General features: G+C 40.2%; 1 protein-coding gene across 1 annotated transcript; it reads left to right on the top strand.

The window, feature by feature from the left end:
- The first annotated feature begins 524 nt into the window (after nucleotides 1-524).
- LOC115834213 (protein FAM47A-like) lies at nucleotides 525-3,772 on the top strand. Its single transcript, XM_030808973.1, has 3 exons — nucleotides 525-1,483; nucleotides 1,913-2,790; nucleotides 2,971-3,772. The coding sequence occupies exons 1-3, from the start codon at nucleotides 760-762 to the stop codon at nucleotides 3,748-3,750; spliced, it is 2,382 nt and encodes a 793-aa protein (XP_030664833.1). The 5' UTR covers nucleotides 525-759; the 3' UTR covers nucleotides 3,751-3,772.
- Nucleotides 3,773-21,342: the final 17,570 nt, after the last annotated feature.

Below are 21,342 nucleotides of genomic sequence, written 5' to 3'. Positions count from 1 at the left end.
AACAGAGGGTGAAATTTGTGTGAGAGAAAAATCAATGGAAGAGAAAAGAGTGTCCAGAAATTGACCTTCAAAAAGTATACACAACTGATAGTCGGCCAATTTCCAAATGTCATTCAGTGGAGAAAAGTTAGTCTTTACAAGAATAGGTCTAAAATTATCAGATATATGTAAGCAATAGGTACATTTTTAAATAAAACTTTGATCTATATCTTGTGCTGTTTACAAAAATTAAAACCTTGACCTTTGGATAGGCCAAGTTTTCATAGATACATCAAGAGAAGCACAATCCATAAAAGAACAAATTGATCAATTGGACTTCATCAAATTAAAAAACTTCTCTTTGACACTGTTAAGACAATGAAAGGGAAAAGCCAAGTGAAAAATTTGCAAATCATATATCTGATAAGTTATTTACATCTACAACACAGCAAAGATTCTCATCACTAAATATGATATCCAGCAACACAATTTAAAAATGGGAAAAAGATCCACAGAAACTTCAATCAAGGGGAGATAAGGATGGCAAATCAGCAAATATACAGATGTTCAATAGCAGTAGTCATTAGGAAATGCACATGAAACCCACAATGAGATTCCACTAGGCACCTGTTAGAACCTGGGCTGCGCTTGTGATGTCAGCGCTGCTCCGCCTCCAGGAAGGAACCTGGGCTGTGCCTGGCTGGCAGTCTGCTAGCGACTAGAGCGGCAGGGTTCAGGAACCGCAGAAGCTGGAGACTTGGCACCCCAGCGAGAGCCACCATGGGGGACCAGAGGCCGCAGGACCGGCTGAGGTCCCCGGGCATGGACTCCAAGTCCCGGTACTGTAACCAACCGTCTTCCAAAGACTTTCAGATGCGCAAGCACGGGCGCCTGAAGTTCCCATCCATGGACACCCAGAACTGGGTATTTGTGAAGGAGGGCCTGGACGACTTCCGCTACGGCTGTCCGTCTCCCGAAGACACTCTCGTTTGTCGCCGTGACGAGTTTTTAATGCCAAAAAAACGTCTCAGAGGGTCCAAAGCTGACCCCAAAAGCAGGCAGAAAAAGCTCCTCAAGAAAGCAGCCCTATTTTCCAAGCTCTCTCCAGCGCAGCTAGCACGGAAGGCATTCGTAGAGCAAGTGGAAGCCGAGATCATGGCCAAGCATCCCTTGGCCATGTACCCCAATCTGGGAAAAGATCTGCCTCCAGATCTCCTACTGCAGGTGCTCGAACAGCTGGATCCGGAGAGGAAGCTGGAGGACGCTTGGGCTCGTTGCGAGGCCCGGGAGAAGACAACGGAGGTACCCACTGAGCCTGGTCAATATCCCTGTGGGGAATTCTGCCGGCAGCCTCCCGAGACTGGAGGGTCCCATCTGAGCCCGGAGCTTCCTACAACTCTGGTGTCCAGTCTCCACCCGCAGCCTCCCAAGATTCGTCTGGGGTCAAGTCTCCGACCGGAGCCTCCCAAGACTCGTCCAGTGTCCAGTCTCCGCCCAGAGCCTCTCAGAGCTCGTCCAGGGTCAAGTCTCCGCCCGGAGCCTCCCAAGACTCGTCCAGGGTCCAGTCTCCGCCTGGAGCCTCTCAAGACTCGTCCAGTGTCCAGTCTCCGCCTGGAGCCTCTCAGGACTCGGCCAGGGTCAAGTCTCCGCCCGGAGCCTCCCAAGACTCGTCCGGGGTCCAGTCTCCGCCCGGAGCCTCTCAAGACTCGTCCAGTGTCCAGTCTCCACGCGGAGCCTCTCAAGACTCGTCCAGTGTCCAGTCTCCGCCCGGAGCCTCCCGAGACACGTCCAGTGTCCAGTCTCCGCCCGGAGCCTCTCAAGACTCGTCCAGGGTCAAGTCTCTGCCCGGAGCCTCCCAAGACTCGTCCGTGGTCAAGTCTCCGCCCGGAGGCTCCCAAGACTCATCGGGCATCCAGTCTCTACTCAGAGCCGTCTGAGACTGGCGTGTCCCATGTCAGCCCGGAGCCTCCCAAGACTCGTCGGGCATCCAGTCTCTACTCGGAGCCGTCTGAGACTGGCGTGTCCCATCTCAGCCCGAAGCCTCCCAAGACTCGTCTGGGGTTCAGTCTCCGCCCAGCGCTTCCCAATACTCTGGTGTCCAGTCTTCAGCCGCAGCCACCCAAGACTCGTCCGGGGTCACGTGTCTGCCCGGAGGCTCCCAAGACTCGTCCGGGGTCACGTGTCCGCCCGGAGGCTCCCAAGACTCGTCCGGGGTCAAGTCTCCACCCGGAGCCTCCCAAGACTCGTCCGGGGTCCAGTCTCCGCCCGGAGCCATCTGAGGCTGGCGTGTCCCATGTCAGCCCGGAGCCTCCCAAGACTCGTCGGGCATCCAGTGTCTACTCGGAGCCGTCTGAGACTGGTGTGTCCCATGTCAGCCCGGAGCCTCCCAAGACTCGTCGGGCATCCATTCTCTACTCGGAGCCGTCTGAGACTGGCGTGTCCCATGTCAGCCCGGAGCCTCCCAAGACTCGTCGGGCATCCAGTCTCTACTCGGAGCCGTCTGAGTCTGGCGTGTCCCATCTCAGCCCGAAGGCTCCCAAGACTTGTCCGGGGTTCAGTCTCCGCCCAGCACTTCCCAATACTCTGGTGTCCAGTCTTCAGCCGCAGCCTCCCAAGACTCGTCCGGGGTCCAGTCTCTGCCCGGAGCCATCTGAGACTGGCGTGTCCCATGTCAGCCCGGAGCCTCCCAAGACTCGTCCGGGGTCAAGTCTCCGCCCGGAGCCGTCTGAGACTGGCGTGTCCCATCTCAGCCCAGAGCCTCCCAAGACTCGTCAGGTGTCCAGTCTCCGCCCGGAACCTTCCGAGACTGGAGTGACCCATCTGCGCCCGGAGCCTCCCAAGACTCGTCCAGGGTTCAGTCTCCGCCCAGCGCCTCCCAACACTCCGGTGTCCAGTCTTCACCCGCAGCCTCCCAAGGCTCGTCGGGCATCCAGTCTCTACTCAGAGCCTTCTGAGACTGGAGTGACCCATCTGCGCCTGGAGCCTTCCGAGACTGGAGTGACCCATCTGCGCCCCGAGCCTCCCAAGACTCGTCTGGTGTCCAGTCATGGTCCGGAGCATCCCAAGACTCCTCCAGGGTCCAGTCTCCGCCCGGAGCCTCCCAAAGCTCCAGAGTCCCATCAGTTCTCCAAGCCTCCCAAGAAAGAACTGCTTGGGGAGGATACACCAAGCACAAATGGGTGCATTTCTGACTATCTTCAACCTAGATACAAATCCGAAAAACTGCGTGAGTTTTTCAAATGGGCTGCAGACTTCGGAGTTGATGAAGAAACCATTTGGAATCTGTGTCTATTTCCCACCATGTACAGAGCAACCCATGACGACCAAAAGTTGAAGAACATAAAGGAGTGTTCCTCAGAGCTGAAGTACACCATGCAGCTGGGTGAAAAAGACAAGGACAAATTCTTATCCCAAGATAAACACCGGGGCAGGAAATTCCACAGGCCCTCGAATGTTTATATCACTCAGCCTGTGAAGATGACGTATGGAGCATGGTACCTCAATCCTAAATTGTGGAAGAAGCGAAGAAGTGATGAACCTTTGACTGACCCCCAGCTCGCTGTTAAAAAGTCCGACGAAGCTGACATCATGGACGATCTTTATGCACCAATCGCCTTCAAAGATTTCATTCTAAAAAAGGGCTATGAAATGCCTGGAATCATCGAAAGGCTGTTTGCGAGGAAGGGATGGACTTATGACTCTGTTAAGACCCCTATTGAAAGAGCAATGAAACTTTACAATTATGAAGACATCACAAAGTCACCAGATTAGGCACTTTTCAATTGACTACTCGATTGGGTATTTCTTGCTCTCATTTTAATGATCAATCATAATTTATGGTGACTGGCCCCGTGGATGTACAACTTCGGCAACATCTGTAAATTCAATACCTAATGTTCATCAATATTTCTTGATGACCTGCTTTGGCTTCATCATTTCATATATTTTCTCAATTATGTGATTAATATTCACATATACTTTTTCACACTGTTGAAGCATTGTGAATATTACATCATCATGTCAATTATTTGTAAAAATACATAAAACCAGAAATTATTATGATTAGAATTATTCTTTTAAAGAGAAACAGGCTCGGGCACATTTGCTCATGCCTGTCATCCTCCCCGCTTTGGGAGGCCCAGGTAGGTGGATTGTTTGAGCCCAGGAGTTCAAGACCAAGCCTGGGAAACATGGTGAAACCTGGTCTCTATAAAAAATCCAAAAATGGAATCCACAATGCTTCAACATTTATGGATTTTTTATAGAGACCAGGTTTCACCATGTTTCCCAGGCTGGTCTTCAACTCCTGGGCTCAAGCAATCCACCTACCTAGGCCTCCCAAAGCGGGGAGGGTTACAGGCATCAGCAAATATGCCCGAGCCTGTTTCTCTTTTAAAGAATAATTCTAATCATAATAATTTCTGGTTTTATGTACTTTTACAAATAATTGACATGATGATGTAATATTCACAATGCTTCAACAGTGTGAAAAAGTATATGTGAATATTAATCACATAATTGAGAAAATATATGAAATGATGAAGCCAAAGCAGGTCATTAAGAAATATTGATAAACATTAGGTATTGAGTTAAGAGATGTTGCCGAAGTTGTACATCCACGGGGCCAGTCACCATAAATTATGATTGATCATTAAAATGAGAGCAAGAAATACCCAACTGAGTAGTAAATTGAAAACCACCTAATAAGTTAATTCAAGATGGGTTAAAGACTTACATGTTAGACACGTTGGATTCCATTTTTGGATTTTTAACTACCTAAACTTTCTGTTGGTATCTCTAAGGCTTATTCTCTAAGAGGAAGAGAGAACTAGAAATAGCTCAATCTCAACAAGGACTGAAGCCCAGCTGCTAATAATAAACTCATTACCACATGATTAAGGAGATCTTCCATTAGCACATCTGGTTGAGGGAAACAAAACGAAATTTCTCAGGAAGAAGTTAACATCAGATGGAGTTTTAAGTATCTGTACATTTTCCGCACATACTATCCTGAATAAAAAATAACCAGACATAGGAAAAGACAGAACTTAAGTAAACATTAATTGTAAACATGACCGTTGCAATTGACCCACAATATAGTCAGGTATTTGAGATATCAGGCAAAAACTAAAATTGCCTGGAGTGATATTTCAAAAAACGGAATGGCAAGTTAGACAATTTTAGCAGAGAACTGAAAAAATTAAAAATGGACACTTTAGGACTAAGTATACAATAAGCAATTTTAAGAACTCAGTAAATAGATTTAATAGTACGTCAGACAGCTAAAGAGAAAATCAATGGCCTAGAAGACAAACCAGAAGAAAATATCCATATCCAGCTATTGAGAGAAAAACAGAATAGATAACAGAGAAATAAGTGTAGGAGACATCTGGGACGTGGTGAAAAGTATAAAAATGTATAACTGCAGTTACAGAAGACTAGAAGAGAAAGATGGCACAACAACAGTATTTGAAAAACTAATGGCTAAGAAACTCTTGAAGCTGGAAAATACCAGTGACAGATTCAGGAAATGCTACAAACCACAAGAATGATAAATAAAAGGAAAACCACACCTAAACACATCATATTAAAATTTCTGAAAACCAAACATGAAAATAAATACACATTTTTGTTTGTTTTAAATTTTGTATTCCTGATTTTTGTGGGTACACAGTACGTGTATATATTTTAATACTGACATGTTAATATCAACAGAGAAATAATTTCACTGCCCTAGTAATTCCTTGTGCTCTGTCTACTCCTCCCTCCCTTAGAACCCTTAAATCTTTGAAAGTTACTGAGCTTTTCACTGTCTCCATAGTTCAGCCTTTTACAGAACGTCAAATAGTTGGAATCACACAGTACACAGCCTTTTCAGATTGCCTTTTTCCACCTAGTGAGATTAGTTCATCTATGTCTTTCTGTTTTTATCACTGAATAATATCCCACTGAATGGATGTGCCATACATTGTTCATCCATTCACCTATTCAAGGATGTCATGGTCACTTCCAAGTTGTGGAAATTATGAGTAAAGCTGCTATAAACATTAGTTTTGTAAGAAAGTTTCAAGCTGTTTTCCAAAGTGGTGTATGTACCATTTTGCATTTTCACCAGCAAAGAATGAGAGTTCTTCTTCCTCAACTTCCTTGCCAGCATTGGGTGCTATCAGTGTTTTGGAATTTTCCATTTTAATTGTTTCTCCATAGTTGTTTCTTATTGTTTGTATCAATCAAGGTTCTTGAGAGTGACAGAGCCAATAGGATATATGTATATGTAAAAGGGATTTATTAGGGAGAATTGGCTTACATGATTACAAAGGTGAATTCCCACGGTGGGACTTCTGCCAGCTGGGGACTGAGAAAAGCTGATAGTGAAGCTGACAGTGCTGCCCTCAGTCTGAGACCAAAGGCCCAAGAGAACCCAGGAGCCTGTTGGTGCAAGTCCCGGAGTTCAGAGGCCAAAGAACCTGGAGTCCGATTACCAAGGGCATGAAGACAGAAAGCTAACTTCTGGCAAGGGGAGGGACGGTCAGAGCAAGAGACCTCAGCAAGCTGAATACCCCCCTTCTTCTGCTCCCTTTGTTCTATCTCTGTTGGCAGCCAATTGGATAGTGCTTATCCACGTTGAGGTGGGGTTTCCTTTCCCAGTACTCTGACTCACATGTCAATCTCTGAAAACACCCCTTTGCACGCACCCAGAAACGCTTCAGCAGCCATCTAGGCATCCTTCAATCCAATGAAGTTGACACATACTACGAACCATCATAATGTTGTTTTAGTTTACAATTCCCTAATTACATATACTGTTGAGCATGTTTTCATTTGCTTATTTTCCATTTGCAGATCTTCTTTCATGAGGTGTCTGTTTAGATATTTTATCTGTTTTTAATATTGAGATGTTTGTTTTCTTATGGTTGAGTTTCTAGAATTCTTTATGTATTGTGAATACAAGTTCTTTATGTATGTTTTGAAAATATTTTGTCTCACTGTATGACTTGATTTTCATTCTCTGAACAGGATGTTTCACAGAAAAACGTTATAATTTTAAGGAATTCCAATGTATCTACTTTTTTCCATAGATTATGCTAATGGTGCTGTATCTAAATAGTCTTGGTCAAACCGAAGGCCACCTATATTTTCTCTTAGGTTGTCATCTGGGACTTTAATAGTTTAGCATTTACATGTAGGTCTACAATGCATCTGATGCTATTGTTTGTAAAACGTGCAAGGTCTGTGTCTACATTCATTTTTTTGCCTATGAATGTCCAATTATTCTAGCACATTTTGTTGAAAACAGCATTCTTTCTCCACTACATTTTCTTGCTCATTTGTCAAATATAAATTGGTTATAATAATGTAGGTCTATTTTTGGACATTCTATTCTGTTCCATCGATCTGTTTTTCTGTTTCTTTACCAATACGACAATATGTTGATTACTGTAACAATATAGTATTGAAGTCAGGTAGTATTAATGCTCTGATTTTGCTCTCCTTCAACGTTGTGTTGGCTATTTTGGGTCTCTTGCCTTTCCACATAAACTTTAGAATCAGTTTGCTGAAATCTACAAAACAATTTTGAATTTTGATTGGAAATGCATTGAATCTATGGACAATTTTGAAGAAGTTGACATCTTTAATTATTCATTAACTTTTTAGTTTCCCTTTATGTACATCTTATACATATTTTGTTAGATTGTACCTAAGTATTTCATGTTTTTGGTGTCAATATAAATGGCATGGTGTTTCTAATTTCAAATTCCAACTGTTCACTTCTAGTATACAAAAAAGAAAATGGGCCAGGCATGGTATGGTGGCTCATGCCTGTAATCCCAGCACTTTGGGAGGTTGAGGAAGGCAGATTATGAGGTCAGGAGATCAAGACCATCCTGGCCAACATGGTGAAACCCTGTCTCTACTAAAAATACAAAAATTAGCTGGGCATGGTGGCATGTGCCTGTAGTAGTCCCAGCTACTCGGGAGGCTAAGGCGGCAGAATCGCTTGAACCTGGGAGGCGGAGGTTGCAGTGTGCCAAGATAGCGCCACTGCACTCCAGCCTGATGACAGAGTGAGACTCTTGTCTCAAAAAAAGAAAAAGAAAAAAAAAAAGAGAAAGAAAAAGAAAATCGCTTTTGTACACTAACTTTGTAACCTGCAAATTTTCTGTAATCACATATTTGATCCAGAAGATTTTGTTGATTCTTTGAAATTTTCTACATAAGCAATCATCTCAACAACAACAAAAAAAGAGTTTTATTTTTTCCTTTTCAATCTGTATACCTTTACTTCCATTTCTGGTTCTACTGCATTAACTAGGACTTCCAGTATGATGTTGATAGGAGCGGTTAAGAGTGGACTATCTTACTTTGCTCCTCATCTTAGCATGAACTTGGTTTCTCAACTTTAAATATGACAGCTGTAGACATACAAACTCCAGGGGAACTCAGTCTTAGGAAGCATGTTCACTCTTTTGTGAGTTTTTACCTCCAGGAGCCCAACTATGTTTTCACAGTGAAGATCGGAAAAAATTACCGTGTGTACCTTGGTGCGGGGGGGGGGGGGGGGGTAAAAAATAATCCCTTTGAAAAAAAATATGCCAGAAGAGATAAAAGAACACCTTACCTATAAAATAACAAAGGAAAGAATTATATCTTATTTCTCCCCAGAAAACATGCAAGAAGAGAGTGAAAATTTAAATTGAGAAGAAAAAAAATACCCCTACCAGCCTAGAATTCTGCATTCTGCAAAAATCATCCTTCCAAAATGAGACAGAAATAAAGACTTTTGCAGATGGGATAAGTTGAGGGAATTTGCTGCCAGTAGATTTTCCTTGCAACAAATGTTAAAGGAATATATTCAAAGAGAAAGAAAATTATACAAGTCAGACGATCATATCTCCATAAAAAAAGATCTTTAGAGAAGGAATAAGTGATGATAAAATTGAAATGTTTAATTTTATTTTTTTAGTGATATAACAGATAGTTGTCTTTCAAAATGACCATAGCAAAAATATATGATTATAAGTGAATGAATGACAGCAATGATGTAAGGGATGAGAGAAAAATTGGGAATGTGTGTTATAATAAGGTGCTTGCATTGCCTAGGAAGCAGTATCAAGTTATTTTAAGGTGGACCTGGAACAAGTGCAAATGTATATTGCAAACTCCAGGGCAACCCATTTTAAAAAGTTTCAAAATAAGTATCACTGATATGCTAAAAAAAAAAAAAAGTAGATAAAATGGAATCACAAAAAAAGCTGAATTGGAATGACAAAAGGCAGAAAAAAGAATAGAAGAAAAAATAGGGATAAAGAAGAGAAAAAACATGGTACATAGTAATTTAACTATATCAATAATCACATTGCCAATTGTTTAAATACACCAATGAAAAGACAAAGATTGTCACAGTGGATCAAATATAAAACCCAACTATATGTTTTTTACAAGAAACTCACTTTAAATATAAATGTAGATGTATAAGATAGAAGTAAAGCGATGCAACAAGATGTATCATGCTAACATCTATCAGAAGGAAAGTCAAGTAGCTGTATTAATTTCAGCAGAGCAGACTTCAGAGCAAGAACAAGTATCAAGAATACAGAGAGGTACTAATCTGATGCCCTACCTTGTTTTAACCTGATTGACCCTCCCTTAGCTGAGAGAGCCACACAGACTCCATTTTGGCTCCTTCACTTGCAGCCCCTTACCCGCCCCCCTTCCTCAAGGACTTAACTAGAGCAAGCTGACTCCAAGCACATCCAGGAACGCACTTACTGATAAGATACTGAGACAAGCCGCACCAGCAGCTCCTAGGGACGTGCTCGGTGGATGGTACCCAAAGCCCATGCATTATCTCTGTGATAGTTTGAGCCCCTGCACCTGAAGCTGTTTATTTTTCTGTAACTATCTCTGTAACCATTAATTCTTTTAACTTTTTGTCTGCTCTGCTACTGTAAAAATTGCTTCAGCTAGGCTCCCCCTCCCCTTTTAGACCAAGGTATGAAAAAGAAATCCAGCCCCTTCTTTGGGGCCAAGAGAATTTTGAGTGCTAGCCGTCTCTCGGTCGCCGGCAGTAAAGGACCCCTGAATTAGTCTCAGACTGTGGCGTTTCTCTATAACTCGCTCGGTTACAACACTATGTAATGATAAAGGTTTCAAGATGAAGAAGAAATAGGTATAAAATTAGGAACTCATTCTAAAACATGTTTGAAACTTTTGTGTTTAGGTTATTGCAGAGGAAGGGGCAAGTTTGGTGCTCCAAATTCCTGTTTTATTTGCCATCATAGAAAAGATCTGAATTTGCAAGATACTTCACAAAAACCTGATTTTCTTTTTTCACTTTAAATGTGGTATTGTAGTTACTGTAATGAGGTAGCATCGACACTGCTAATACTTACCCTTTGGAGTTTACCACAAGTAGAAATTAGTAATAGCCAGAAATGTATGTAGCAGCGATTTTTTTTTTTTTTTTTTTTTTTTTGACAGAATCTTGCTCTGTCACTCAGTCTGGAGTGCAGTGGTGCGGTCTCAGCTCACTGCAACCTCCACCTCCCAGGTTCAAGCAATTCTCCTGCCTCAGCCTCCAAGAGTAGTTGTAACCAATAAAGATATCCACTACCACACCCGGGTAATTTGTATAATTTTAGTAGAGTTGGGGTTTCAGCATGTTGGCCAGGCTGGTCTTGAACTCCTGACCTCAGGTGATCCGCCTCTCAAAGTGCTGGGATTACAGGAGGCACCGTGCCCAGACTTATTTGGCATCACTTCTAAAAATTGTTGACACATTTGGGTTGGTTTCAAGTCTTTGCTATTGTGAATAGTGCCGCAATAAACATACGTGTGCATGTGTCGTTATAGCAGCATGATTTATAGTCCTTTGGGTATATACCCAGTAATGGGATGGCTGGGTCAAATGGTATCTCTAGTTCTAGATCCCTGAGGAATCGCCACACTGACTTCCACAATAGTTGAACTAGTTTACAGCCATAAAAAACGATGAGTTCATGTCCTTTGTAGGGGCATGGATGAAGCTGGAAACGGTGATTCTCAGCAAAGTATCACAAGGACAAAAAACCAAACACCGCATGTTCTCACTCATAGGTGGGAATTGAACAATGAGAACTCATGGACACAGGAAGGGGAACATCACACTCCGGTGACTGTGGTGGGGTGGGGGGAGGGGGAGGGACAGCATTAGGAGATATACCTAACGCTACATGACGAGTTAATGGGTGCAGCACACCAACATGGCACATGGATACATATGTAACAAACCTGCACATTGTGCACATGTACCCTAAAACTTAAAGTATAATAATAATAAAAAAAAATCTTTTACCAAAAGCACATTTCACTCTCTTCATACACCTTGCATGTAGAACTTTTAGTAGTTCCAATTACCTGTTATAATCCCACTTCTGATACCATCTGTTAAAATAAAAACTGTAACCAAAGTAACTTTAAAGAAGTTTAATTTAGCAATGAATGATTCAAGAATTATGCAGCCCCCAGAATCACAGCAGATTCTGAGAGACTCCAGGGGCGCCTCATCGTCAGAATAAATTTACAGACAAAAAAGAGAGAAATGACGTACGGAAGTTGGAGGTGAAGTACAGAAAGGGCTGAATTGGTTTCAGGTTGGCATTTACCATATTTGAACAGTTTGAACACTCGGCATTGTAAAACTGGTTGAAGTACGGCTTACGTATTAAGTTAGGTTGCAGTTCGTCTACAAGGACTCAAATACAAAAGAACGGAGTCCTTCTCATACCTTATTTGGTTTTCTTTAACACCGGTCTTTTTTTTTAATTGGATGTATTTGCCTAGAGATTAACCCTTTCCTTATGATTTTCCATCTTTTTCCGTCGTTAGGTCACTACTTCCTTTTCAGCACTGGATGACAAAATCAGCCCCAGTTTGCCTAGATTCCAGGAAACCATCAGAAGGTCACTTGTTCTGAATGGAAGATGTACCAAAGGGGGTATCTTGGTAGTATGAGAAGGCTGTCTAGGGGTTCATATTCAGGAAACCTCTGAAACAAACCTCCTTCAGCATGATGCTATGGAATCGCCACTTCGATTCGATGTCTCCTTTGGCTAAATCACAGAGCAGTTTCCAAGTCTGGGGCTAGTTATCTCCCCTTGCTTCCTTTGTTTCTGGCTGTCCTTGGGGATATTCCTTTCTTCAGATACCCACAATGCTTTCTGTGGGTTGAGGTAGAGATAGGTGTCCTGCCAGGCAACCCAAGAGGATGGGGAATCTATTTGTCCAACTTAATATTACCTTTTTAAGTTAGAAACTGTGAGTCAGAGGAAAACTTTCTGCACTCTTGGTGATGGGTAAACTTGGAAGAGAGGCGTCATGGATATGGTAGTCCAATTCTCTTAGCATCTGTTAGGTTTTTTACTTCTCTGTACCACAGGAATCATCTCCTTTTATTTGAGTATTTAACTGCTAGGATGTTGCTGGTGATAATGTCAACACTGCACATTTGATTTTGGTTTTCTGTGGGAAGGAGTGAAGACAGTTTGCCTTTATATTACATATTCCTTTTCAATATGGTGAGCAAGTAGCACTGTTTATTGTATATATTTATAAGGTACAGTGTGATTTTTGACATATAAATGCCCTGAATAATAAATACATCAAGCTAACACAGAAGTTTAATATTATGAATTCTTCCCCTAATTATTGCTCTAATAGAATCAATAAAAGCTTACAAAATTGAATTTTTATTCAGTTCAAAATACTTTCTAATTGCTTTTGGAGTTTTCTTTTTGACCACTGTTATTTTGCAATGTGGATTTAGTTTTCAAATATTTCTGTAGTTCATGGAGACATTTGTTATTTATTCCAAATTTAATTTCATCATTGTGAGAAAATAGTGTGGATAATTTGTTATTTTAAACATATAAAGACTTATTTGACAGTTTACAATATGACCCATCCCTATAATTATAGTGAGTACACTTGAAAACAATATGAACTCTTGATTTTGCATGGTATCTTCTGCAATTATCAGTTAAGTCAAATTGTTCAAATTTTTGATATGCTTAATGATTTCTTCATTTATATCAATTTAAGGGCTATGAGTGCAGCTTTGTTACAAGGATATATTGCATATTGGTAAACTCTGGGCTTTTATTGTAAGCCTCACCCGAACAGTCTATCTTGTACCTATTAAGTAATTTCTCATCCCTCACTCTCCTCTTAGACTCCTACCCTGAAAAGTTTCCACCCTCTATGTCCATTGTACACCTTATTTTGCAATTCTATCAGGCTCCATTTCTTTTAATTTTAAACTCTGTCATTGGTTGTATAACAGTTAAGAATTTCATGTCTGTTCCATAAATTGACTACTTTATCAATCATAAAATGATCTTAATTTCCTTTCACCTGAAATCTACCTATGGCGGTATTAATAACTCCAGATTTCTTTATAAAGTTCTACTTAAAAATGAATTTTATTGTGTATAAAGTATATAAGATACTATGATATTCAAATAGTGAAAAATTGCTATAGTGAAGCGAGTTCACATCTGCAACATTGTACTTTGTTCTACATATTTTTGTAACTGTGTGCAGCAAGAGTAGCTATAATCTATTCAGTTAGTCAAAATCCCAAATATACTACATTATTTTTAACTGGAGTCCTCATATGGTAGCTTAGATCTCTAGACTTGTTTATCCGACGTATCTGCTGTTTTATATTCTTTGACTTACATTTCTCATTTCTTGCCACTCCCCGACCACGCCCACGGTAACTGCTGTTTTATTTTCTCTTTATATATTACTTTTTTAAAAAATGCACTATTTTTCTTCCTGTGTCTGGCTGATTTAATTTAGCATGTCTTCCTGGTTTATTCATGGCATGTCAAATGGCAGAATTTCCTCTTTTTGTAAGAATAGTGTCCTGGTTTATTAGAAAAGTGTTTTATGGACACTTTTATTAGAAAAGTGTCCTGGTTTATAAGAAAAGTGTTCCTCTTTTTATAAGAATAGTGACCTGGTTTATTCATGGCACGTCAAATGGCAGAATTTCCTCTTTTTATAAGAATAGTGTGATGGTTAATATTGTGTCAACTTGATTGTATTGAAGGATGTTGGGGTGACACCAGGTCATGGGGGTGACGAAGTCTAGCAGAGTCAAAGGAATGAGAAAAGACAGTTTGAGAGAGAAAGTGGGACCAGGGGACCATTGCTAAGTATGGAGACTGCGAAGGCCCCGAGCTCTGGAAGCCCAGACTATTCATTGGTGATCAAAGCAAGAAACAGGTGTTGAGAATGTGGGGGTCGAAAGGGCGTGTTGCATTAAGCACATGATTTACAGCTGTAATGGTTTAGCATATGCTCTGCTACATGAGATGATGGAGAGCAGGTTCTTTTAACTCAGGATACCATCAATCCTGGGAGAGCAAGGAGCAAGGAGCCAGCAAGTCTATTCCAGAGTCATGAGCCCCGGATTCTATCCAAGCCACGAGGGGTTTTATGCCCTGGGCTTATATTATGGTGTGTCAGGGTAGTCTTCCACCCTTTAGCACAGAGCTTAGTGTTCCAAAGGCCGTGAGGGGTTTTAGAACCTGGACCCCGGACATGTTCCAAGACTCTTTCACATGATGTCAGACATACAAGCCCCGCCTCAGCCTCTCCCCCAACACTCAGCTTTTCTCTCAACAAAGGATGCCTAGATAGCTGATTATTGTTTCTGAGTGTGTCTGTGAGGTTGTTGCCAGAAGAGATTATCATTGGAGTCAGTGGACTCGGAGAGGTAGACCCCACCCTCTTTGTGGGTGGGCACCATCCAGTCGATTGCCAGTGGTAGAACAAAACGAGTGGAAGGCGGCAGGAGTTAAGCTGGCTTGCCGAGTCTTCCGGTTTTTATCTTTTCTCTGTGCTGGATGCTTCCTTCCGTTCTTCCTGTCCTTGGACATCAAACTCCGGGTTCTTCGGCCTTTGAACTCTTGGACTTACACCGGTGTTTTGCTGAGGTGGGGGTTGGGGGGTCTCGTGCCTTCAGCCACAGACTGAAGGCTGCAGTGTCGACTTCCCTACTTTTGAGGCTTTTGGACTCAGACTGACCCACTTCTGGCTTCTCCCTCAGCTTGCAGACGGACTGTCTGTGATGGAACTTCGCCTTGTGATCATGTGAGCCAGTTCTAATAAACCCCCTTTCATATATACATATATATGCTATTAGTTCTGTCCCTCTGGAGAACTCTAATACAGATGGATTATATAGACATGTTATATATTTACATAGTTACATATATATGATTAATATAATACTTTTTAATGTTCTAACTTTATTTCTTGTTCATTTAGTCGTAACTTGTTATCTGAGTGCTTGGTATAATGTTTACAGTATACACTTCATTGTTTTAAATATTTCAGCACAAGAGATGCATGAAAATGCTTGATATCAGTTGTAATTCAAACACTATATTACATTACTAATATAATTTTGACATAAAATTGCTTCTTTCTTGTCTCATACGTGCCTGTGTATGTGTGTGTCTGTGCATGTTTGTGCATATTTCAGTTTCACCATTTCTTCATCTATTGGTGGACACTTAGGTTGTTCTTATGTTTTGGCCGTTGTGAATACGACTGTCGAGAACATCGGAGTGCAGAATTATTAAAGGCGATACTTTTATTTCTTTTGGATATGTACCCAGAAGGATTGCTGGATTTTATGGTATTTCTATTTTTAAACTTTAAAAGACCTTCCCTTCCATACTGTCTTGATAATGGCTGCACCAACTTAGACTCCCACCAGCACTGTACAAGGCTTCCCTTTTCTGCACACCTTTGCCAACCCTTTTTAACTCGTTTTTCTGATAATAGCTATTTTAATGGATGTGAAGCAGTTTTACATAGTACTTTTGATTTTCATTTCACTGATGATTAGGATATTGTGTATCTTTTCATAAGTACCTGTTGGTGATTTTTAGATCCTCTTTGGAAATAAAACTATTTATGTGCCTTTGCTCATTTTTTGCTTTTGGGTCGTTTGTGTTCTTTATAAATTATGGATAGTAACTCCTTATCATATATATATGGTTTGTACGTTTTTCTTCAAATCTACTGATCACCTTTTCATTTAGTTGACCGTTTGCTTTGCATTTTGTAGGTTTGTTTTCGTAGACTACCATAGTACCAGCACTTGCTTACTTTTGTATTTGTAGCCTGAGTTCTGATACAATATTCAAAACATTATTGCGAAGGCCAATGTCAAAAACCTTTTCTTCTGTGCTTTTATGGATTCACATCTTAGGTTTAGATGTTGAATTTATGTTGAGTTTATTTTTGAGTATGGTGTAAGACAGTAAAATAAGGATCTCATTTTATTTTTTTAAATGTGAATATGCATTTTTCTCAATACAATTTATTGAAGATCCTAAGCTTTCCCCACTGTTATGTGTTCATGATGCCTTTGTGGAAAATTTCTTCAACACATATATGTTTGAATTTATTCATGGGCTTTCTTCTCCATTCCACTGGGTCCAGATTTCTCTTCATTTGTTTTATCACAACATATGTTTTTCCATTCTTCTACTTTCTATCTTTACACTTAAAGTGTTTGGTTTTGGCAGCATATAATTTAGTCTTGCTATTTAAATCTATTTTGAAAATGTATGCTTTTAATTCTGGAACTAATGCTATTTATATTAATGTGGGTTCTGTAAGGTTAGACATGAATCATCGTCATGTTTTTCTTTGCCAATTCCTTATTTTTTTTAATCCTCTTCTGCTTTTTAGGATTAGTTGAATATGCTGTTAATGTTCAAATTTTTTCTTGTTCACTTAGACATAACTTTTGTTGCTTGAGTGTTTGCTATAAAGTTTACACTATAGGTCTTATTGTTTCACATTTTTACCGCACAAGAAATGCATAAACAAGCATACTGTTACTTGTAATTCAAACAACATTGTCTTTTACATGACTAGATCCCACAGAACCACAAACTACCATCAGACAATACTACAAACACGTCTATGCAAATAAACTAGAAAATCTAGAAGAAATGGATAAATTCCTCAACACATAAACCCTCCCAAGACTAAACCAGGAAAAGGTTGAATCCCTGAATAGACCAATAACAGGCTCTGAAATTCAGGAAATAATTAATAGCTTACCAACCAAAAAAAGTCCAGGACCAGACGGATTCACAGCCAACTTCTACCAGAGGTACAAGGAGGAGCTGGTACCATCCCTTCTGAAACTATTCCAATCAGTACAAAAAGAGGGAATCCTCCTTAATTCATTTTATGAGGCCAGCATCATCCTGATATCAAAGCCTGGCAGAGACACAACAAAAAAAGAGAATATTAGATCAATATCCTTGCTGAACATCGATGCAAAAATCCTCAATAAAATACTGGCAAACCGAATCCAGCAGCACATCAAAAAGCTTATACACCATGATCAAGTGGGCTTCATCCCTAGGATGCAAGGCTGGTTCAACATATGAAAATCAAGAAACGTAATCCAGCATATAAACAGAACCAAAGACAAAAAGCACATGATTATCTCAATAGATGCAGAAAAGGCCTTTGACAAAATTCAACAGCCCTTCACGCTAACAACTCTCAATAAATTAGGTGTTCATGGAATGTACCTCAAAATAGTAAGAGCTATTTATGACACACCCACAGCCGATATCATACCGAACGGGCAAAAACTGGAAGCATTCCCTTTGAAAAAGGTCACAAGACAGGGATGCCCTCTCTCACCACTCCTGTTCAACATAGTGTTGGAAGTTCTGGCCACAGCAATCAGGCAGGAGAAATAAATAAAGGGTATTCAATTAGGAAAAGAGGAAGTCAAATTGTCCCTGTTTGCAGATGACATGATTGTATATTCAGAAAACCCCCATCGTCTCAGCCCCAAATCTCCTTAAGCTGATTAGAAACTTCAGCAAAGTCTCAGGATACAAAATCAATGTGCAAAATCACAAGCATTCTTATACATAAATGACAGACTAAAAGAGAGCCAAATCATGAGTGAACTCCCATTCACAATTGCTACAAAGAGAATAAAATACCTAGGAATCCAACCTACAAGGGATGTGAAGGACCTCTTCAAGGAGAAATACAAACCGCTGCTCAATGAAATAAAAGAGGACGCAAACAAATGGAAGAACATTCCATGTTCATGGATAGGAAGAATCAATGTCATGAAAATGGCCATACTGCCCAAGGTAATTTATAGATTCAGTGCCACCCCCATCAAGCTACCAATGACTTTCTTCACAGAATTGGAAAAAACTACTTGAAAGTTCATATGGAATCAAAAAAGAGCCTGCATTGCCAAGTCAATCCTAAGCCAAAAGAACAAAGCTGGAGGCATCACACTACCTGACTTCAAACTATACTACAAGGCTACAGTAACCAAAACAGCATGGTACTGGTACCAAAACAGAGATATAGACCAATGGAACAGAACAGAGGCCTCAGAAATAACACCACACATCTACAACCATCTGATCTTTGACAAACCTGACAAAAACAAGAAATGGGGAAAGGATTCCCCATGTAACAAATGGTGCTGGGAAAACTGGCTAGCCATATGTAGAAAGCTGAAACTGGATCCCTTCTTTACACCTTATACAAAAATTAATTCAAGATGGAATAAAGACTTACATGTTAGACCTAAAACCATAAAACCCTAGAAGGAAACCTAGGCAATGCCATTCAGGACATAGGCATGGGCAAGGACTTCATGTCTAAAACACCAAAAGCAATGGCAACAAAAGCCAAAATTGACAAATGGGATCTCATTAAACTAAAGAGCTTCTGCACAGCAAAAGAAACCACCATCAGAGTGAACAGGCAACCTACAGAATGGGAGAAAATTTTTGCAATGTACTCATCTGACAAAGGGCTAATATCCAGAATCTACAATGACCTCAAACAAATTTACAAGAAAAACACAAAGAACCCCATCAAGAAGTGGGCAAAGGATATGAACAGACACTTCTCAAAAGACGACATTTATGTAGCCAAAAAAACACATGAAAAAATGCTCATCATCACTGGCCATCAGAGAAATGCAAATCAAAACCACAGTGGGATACCATCTCACACCAGTCAGAATGGCCATCATTAAAAAGTCAGGAAACAACAGGTGCTGGAGAGGATGTGGAGAAATTGGAACACTTTTACACTGTTGGTGGGACTGTAAACTAGTTCAACCATTGTGGAAGACAGTGTGGTGTTTCCTCAGGGATCTAGAACTAGAAATACCATTTGACCCAGCCATCCCATTACTGGGTATATACCCAAAGGATTATACACCATGCTGCTATAAAGACACATGCACACGTATGTTTATTGTGGCACTATTCACAATAGTAAAGACTTGGAACCAACCCAAATGCCCATCAACGATAGACTGGATTAAGAAAATGTGGCACATATACATTATGGAATACTACACAGCCATAAAAAAGGATGAGTTCATGTCTTTTGTAGGGACGCGGATGAAGCTGGAAACCATCATTCTCAGCAAACTATCTCAAGGACAAAAAACCAAACACCGCATGTTCTCACTCAAAGGTGGGAATTGAACGATGAGAACACTTGGATAGAGGAAGTGGAACATTGCACACCGGAGCCTGTTGTTGGGTGGGGGAAGGCAGGAAGGATAGCATTGAGAGATATACCTAATGTAAATGATGAGTTAATGGGTGCAGCACACCAACATGGCACATGTATACATATGGAACAAACCTGCACATTGTGCACATGTATCCTAGAACTTAAAGTAAAATAAAATATATATAAATATATTTTAAAAATCAAAAAAAAGGAAAGAAATGAAAAAAACTGCTGTTTTCCAATTATCTGCTCTACTTTACAGCTTTCAAACTTAGGTATGAATCTCTGGACAACATATAGTTTCGTTTTACCTAACTGATGTGTGTTTTTGAAGTGTACTTCCTTTCATTATAATATAATAACTAATTGTAATACAGTAAAATACGTTATATATGAAACAATAAATGACTATTATGGTATAACTTTTAAATAAAATAATTGTTTTTTGTATTATTGGTCAAATTTATTCAGAAACATCACCACATCTACAGAAAAAGCTAATTTACTAGGCAATTTAGTATTCTGTAATAGTAGTTGAGGTCGTTTTTCTTCATTCAGATAAAATACATTAAGTCACAAAATTTTAATACTTCTAAGCAGCAAAATTCTGTGTGGTAGGGCAAGTCAGAATATTTATCTTCTGTTTTCTAGAAACATTTCTGTAGCTGATGGTGGTTAAATACATGAGAATAAATGAAATTCATCATTAACACATCTTATTGTATTATAATTACAGATAAGATATTGAAATATTTCTGCAAAGCACTTGCTGATGAATACATTGAATGATCAAAGCTTACATTTGAATGAGCTTTGCAAATTTGCTTAACTAAAATATTTTTTGATCCCCATACATATTAACACACCTTAGTAGATCCCACTCTAGATTGTAATGAATTAGTGTTTTCTCAACTACTTCGAAAATATTTTTTCTGTAGTTGTTCCCAGATTATTCATAGAGGTTCATTTCTAATTCACTTTTAACTTTGGATTAACTCTTTGGATATACAGCAATTGAGAAGTATCAGAAATATTTGCCAGTTTATTAAAAGCCAAAGCAAACAACTTGAAATTGTTTACCTTAATTTTAGCAGATTATTGATATTGTCCCAAACATTCTAAAATGAAAAAAAATTCCTGCCATGACTCTCATTGGAAGGCTCATAGTCCTTAAAGATTTATTTTCTCTGGCTTTTCTAAGCTACCATGATTTAATTAAGCATCTGTCAACAACTTCCTGACTTGGCTAACAACTCAGGCACTTAGAATACTGTTTTGGTTACATTTCCTTTTTATTTATTATACTTTAATTTCTAGGGCACATGTGCACAACATGCAGGTTTGTTACATATGTATACATGTGCCATGTTGGTGTGCTGAACCCAATAACTCGTCATTTACATTGGGTGTATCTCCTAATGCTTTCCCTCCCCCCTCCCCCCACCCCACAACAGGCCCCAGTATGGCATATTCCCCTTCCTGTGTCCAAGTGTTCTCATTGTTCAATTCCCACCTAGGAGTGAGAACATGCGGTGTTTGGTTTTTTGTCCTTGCGATAGTTTGCTGAGAATGATGGTTTCCCGCTTCATCCATGTCCCTACAAAGGACATGAACTCATCCTTTTTTATGGATGCATAGTATTCCATGGTGTGTGTATATGTGCCACATTTTCTTAATCCAGTCTATCATTGATGGGCATTTGGGTTGGTTCCAAGTCTCTGCTATTGTGAATAGTGCCACAATAAACCTAAGTGTGTGTGTGCCTTT

Source organism: Nomascus leucogenys, unplaced genomic scaffold, assembly GCF_006542625.1.
Source record: "Nomascus leucogenys isolate Asia unplaced genomic scaffold, Asia_NLE_v1 000656F_137354_qpd_obj, whole genome shotgun sequence".
In the NCBI taxonomy this organism is placed as follows: domain Eukaryota; kingdom Metazoa; phylum Chordata; class Mammalia; order Primates; family Hylobatidae; genus Nomascus; species Nomascus leucogenys.
Note: the sequence above shows the minus strand (reverse complement) of the source record. Positions and strands in the feature narration are given on the sequence as shown.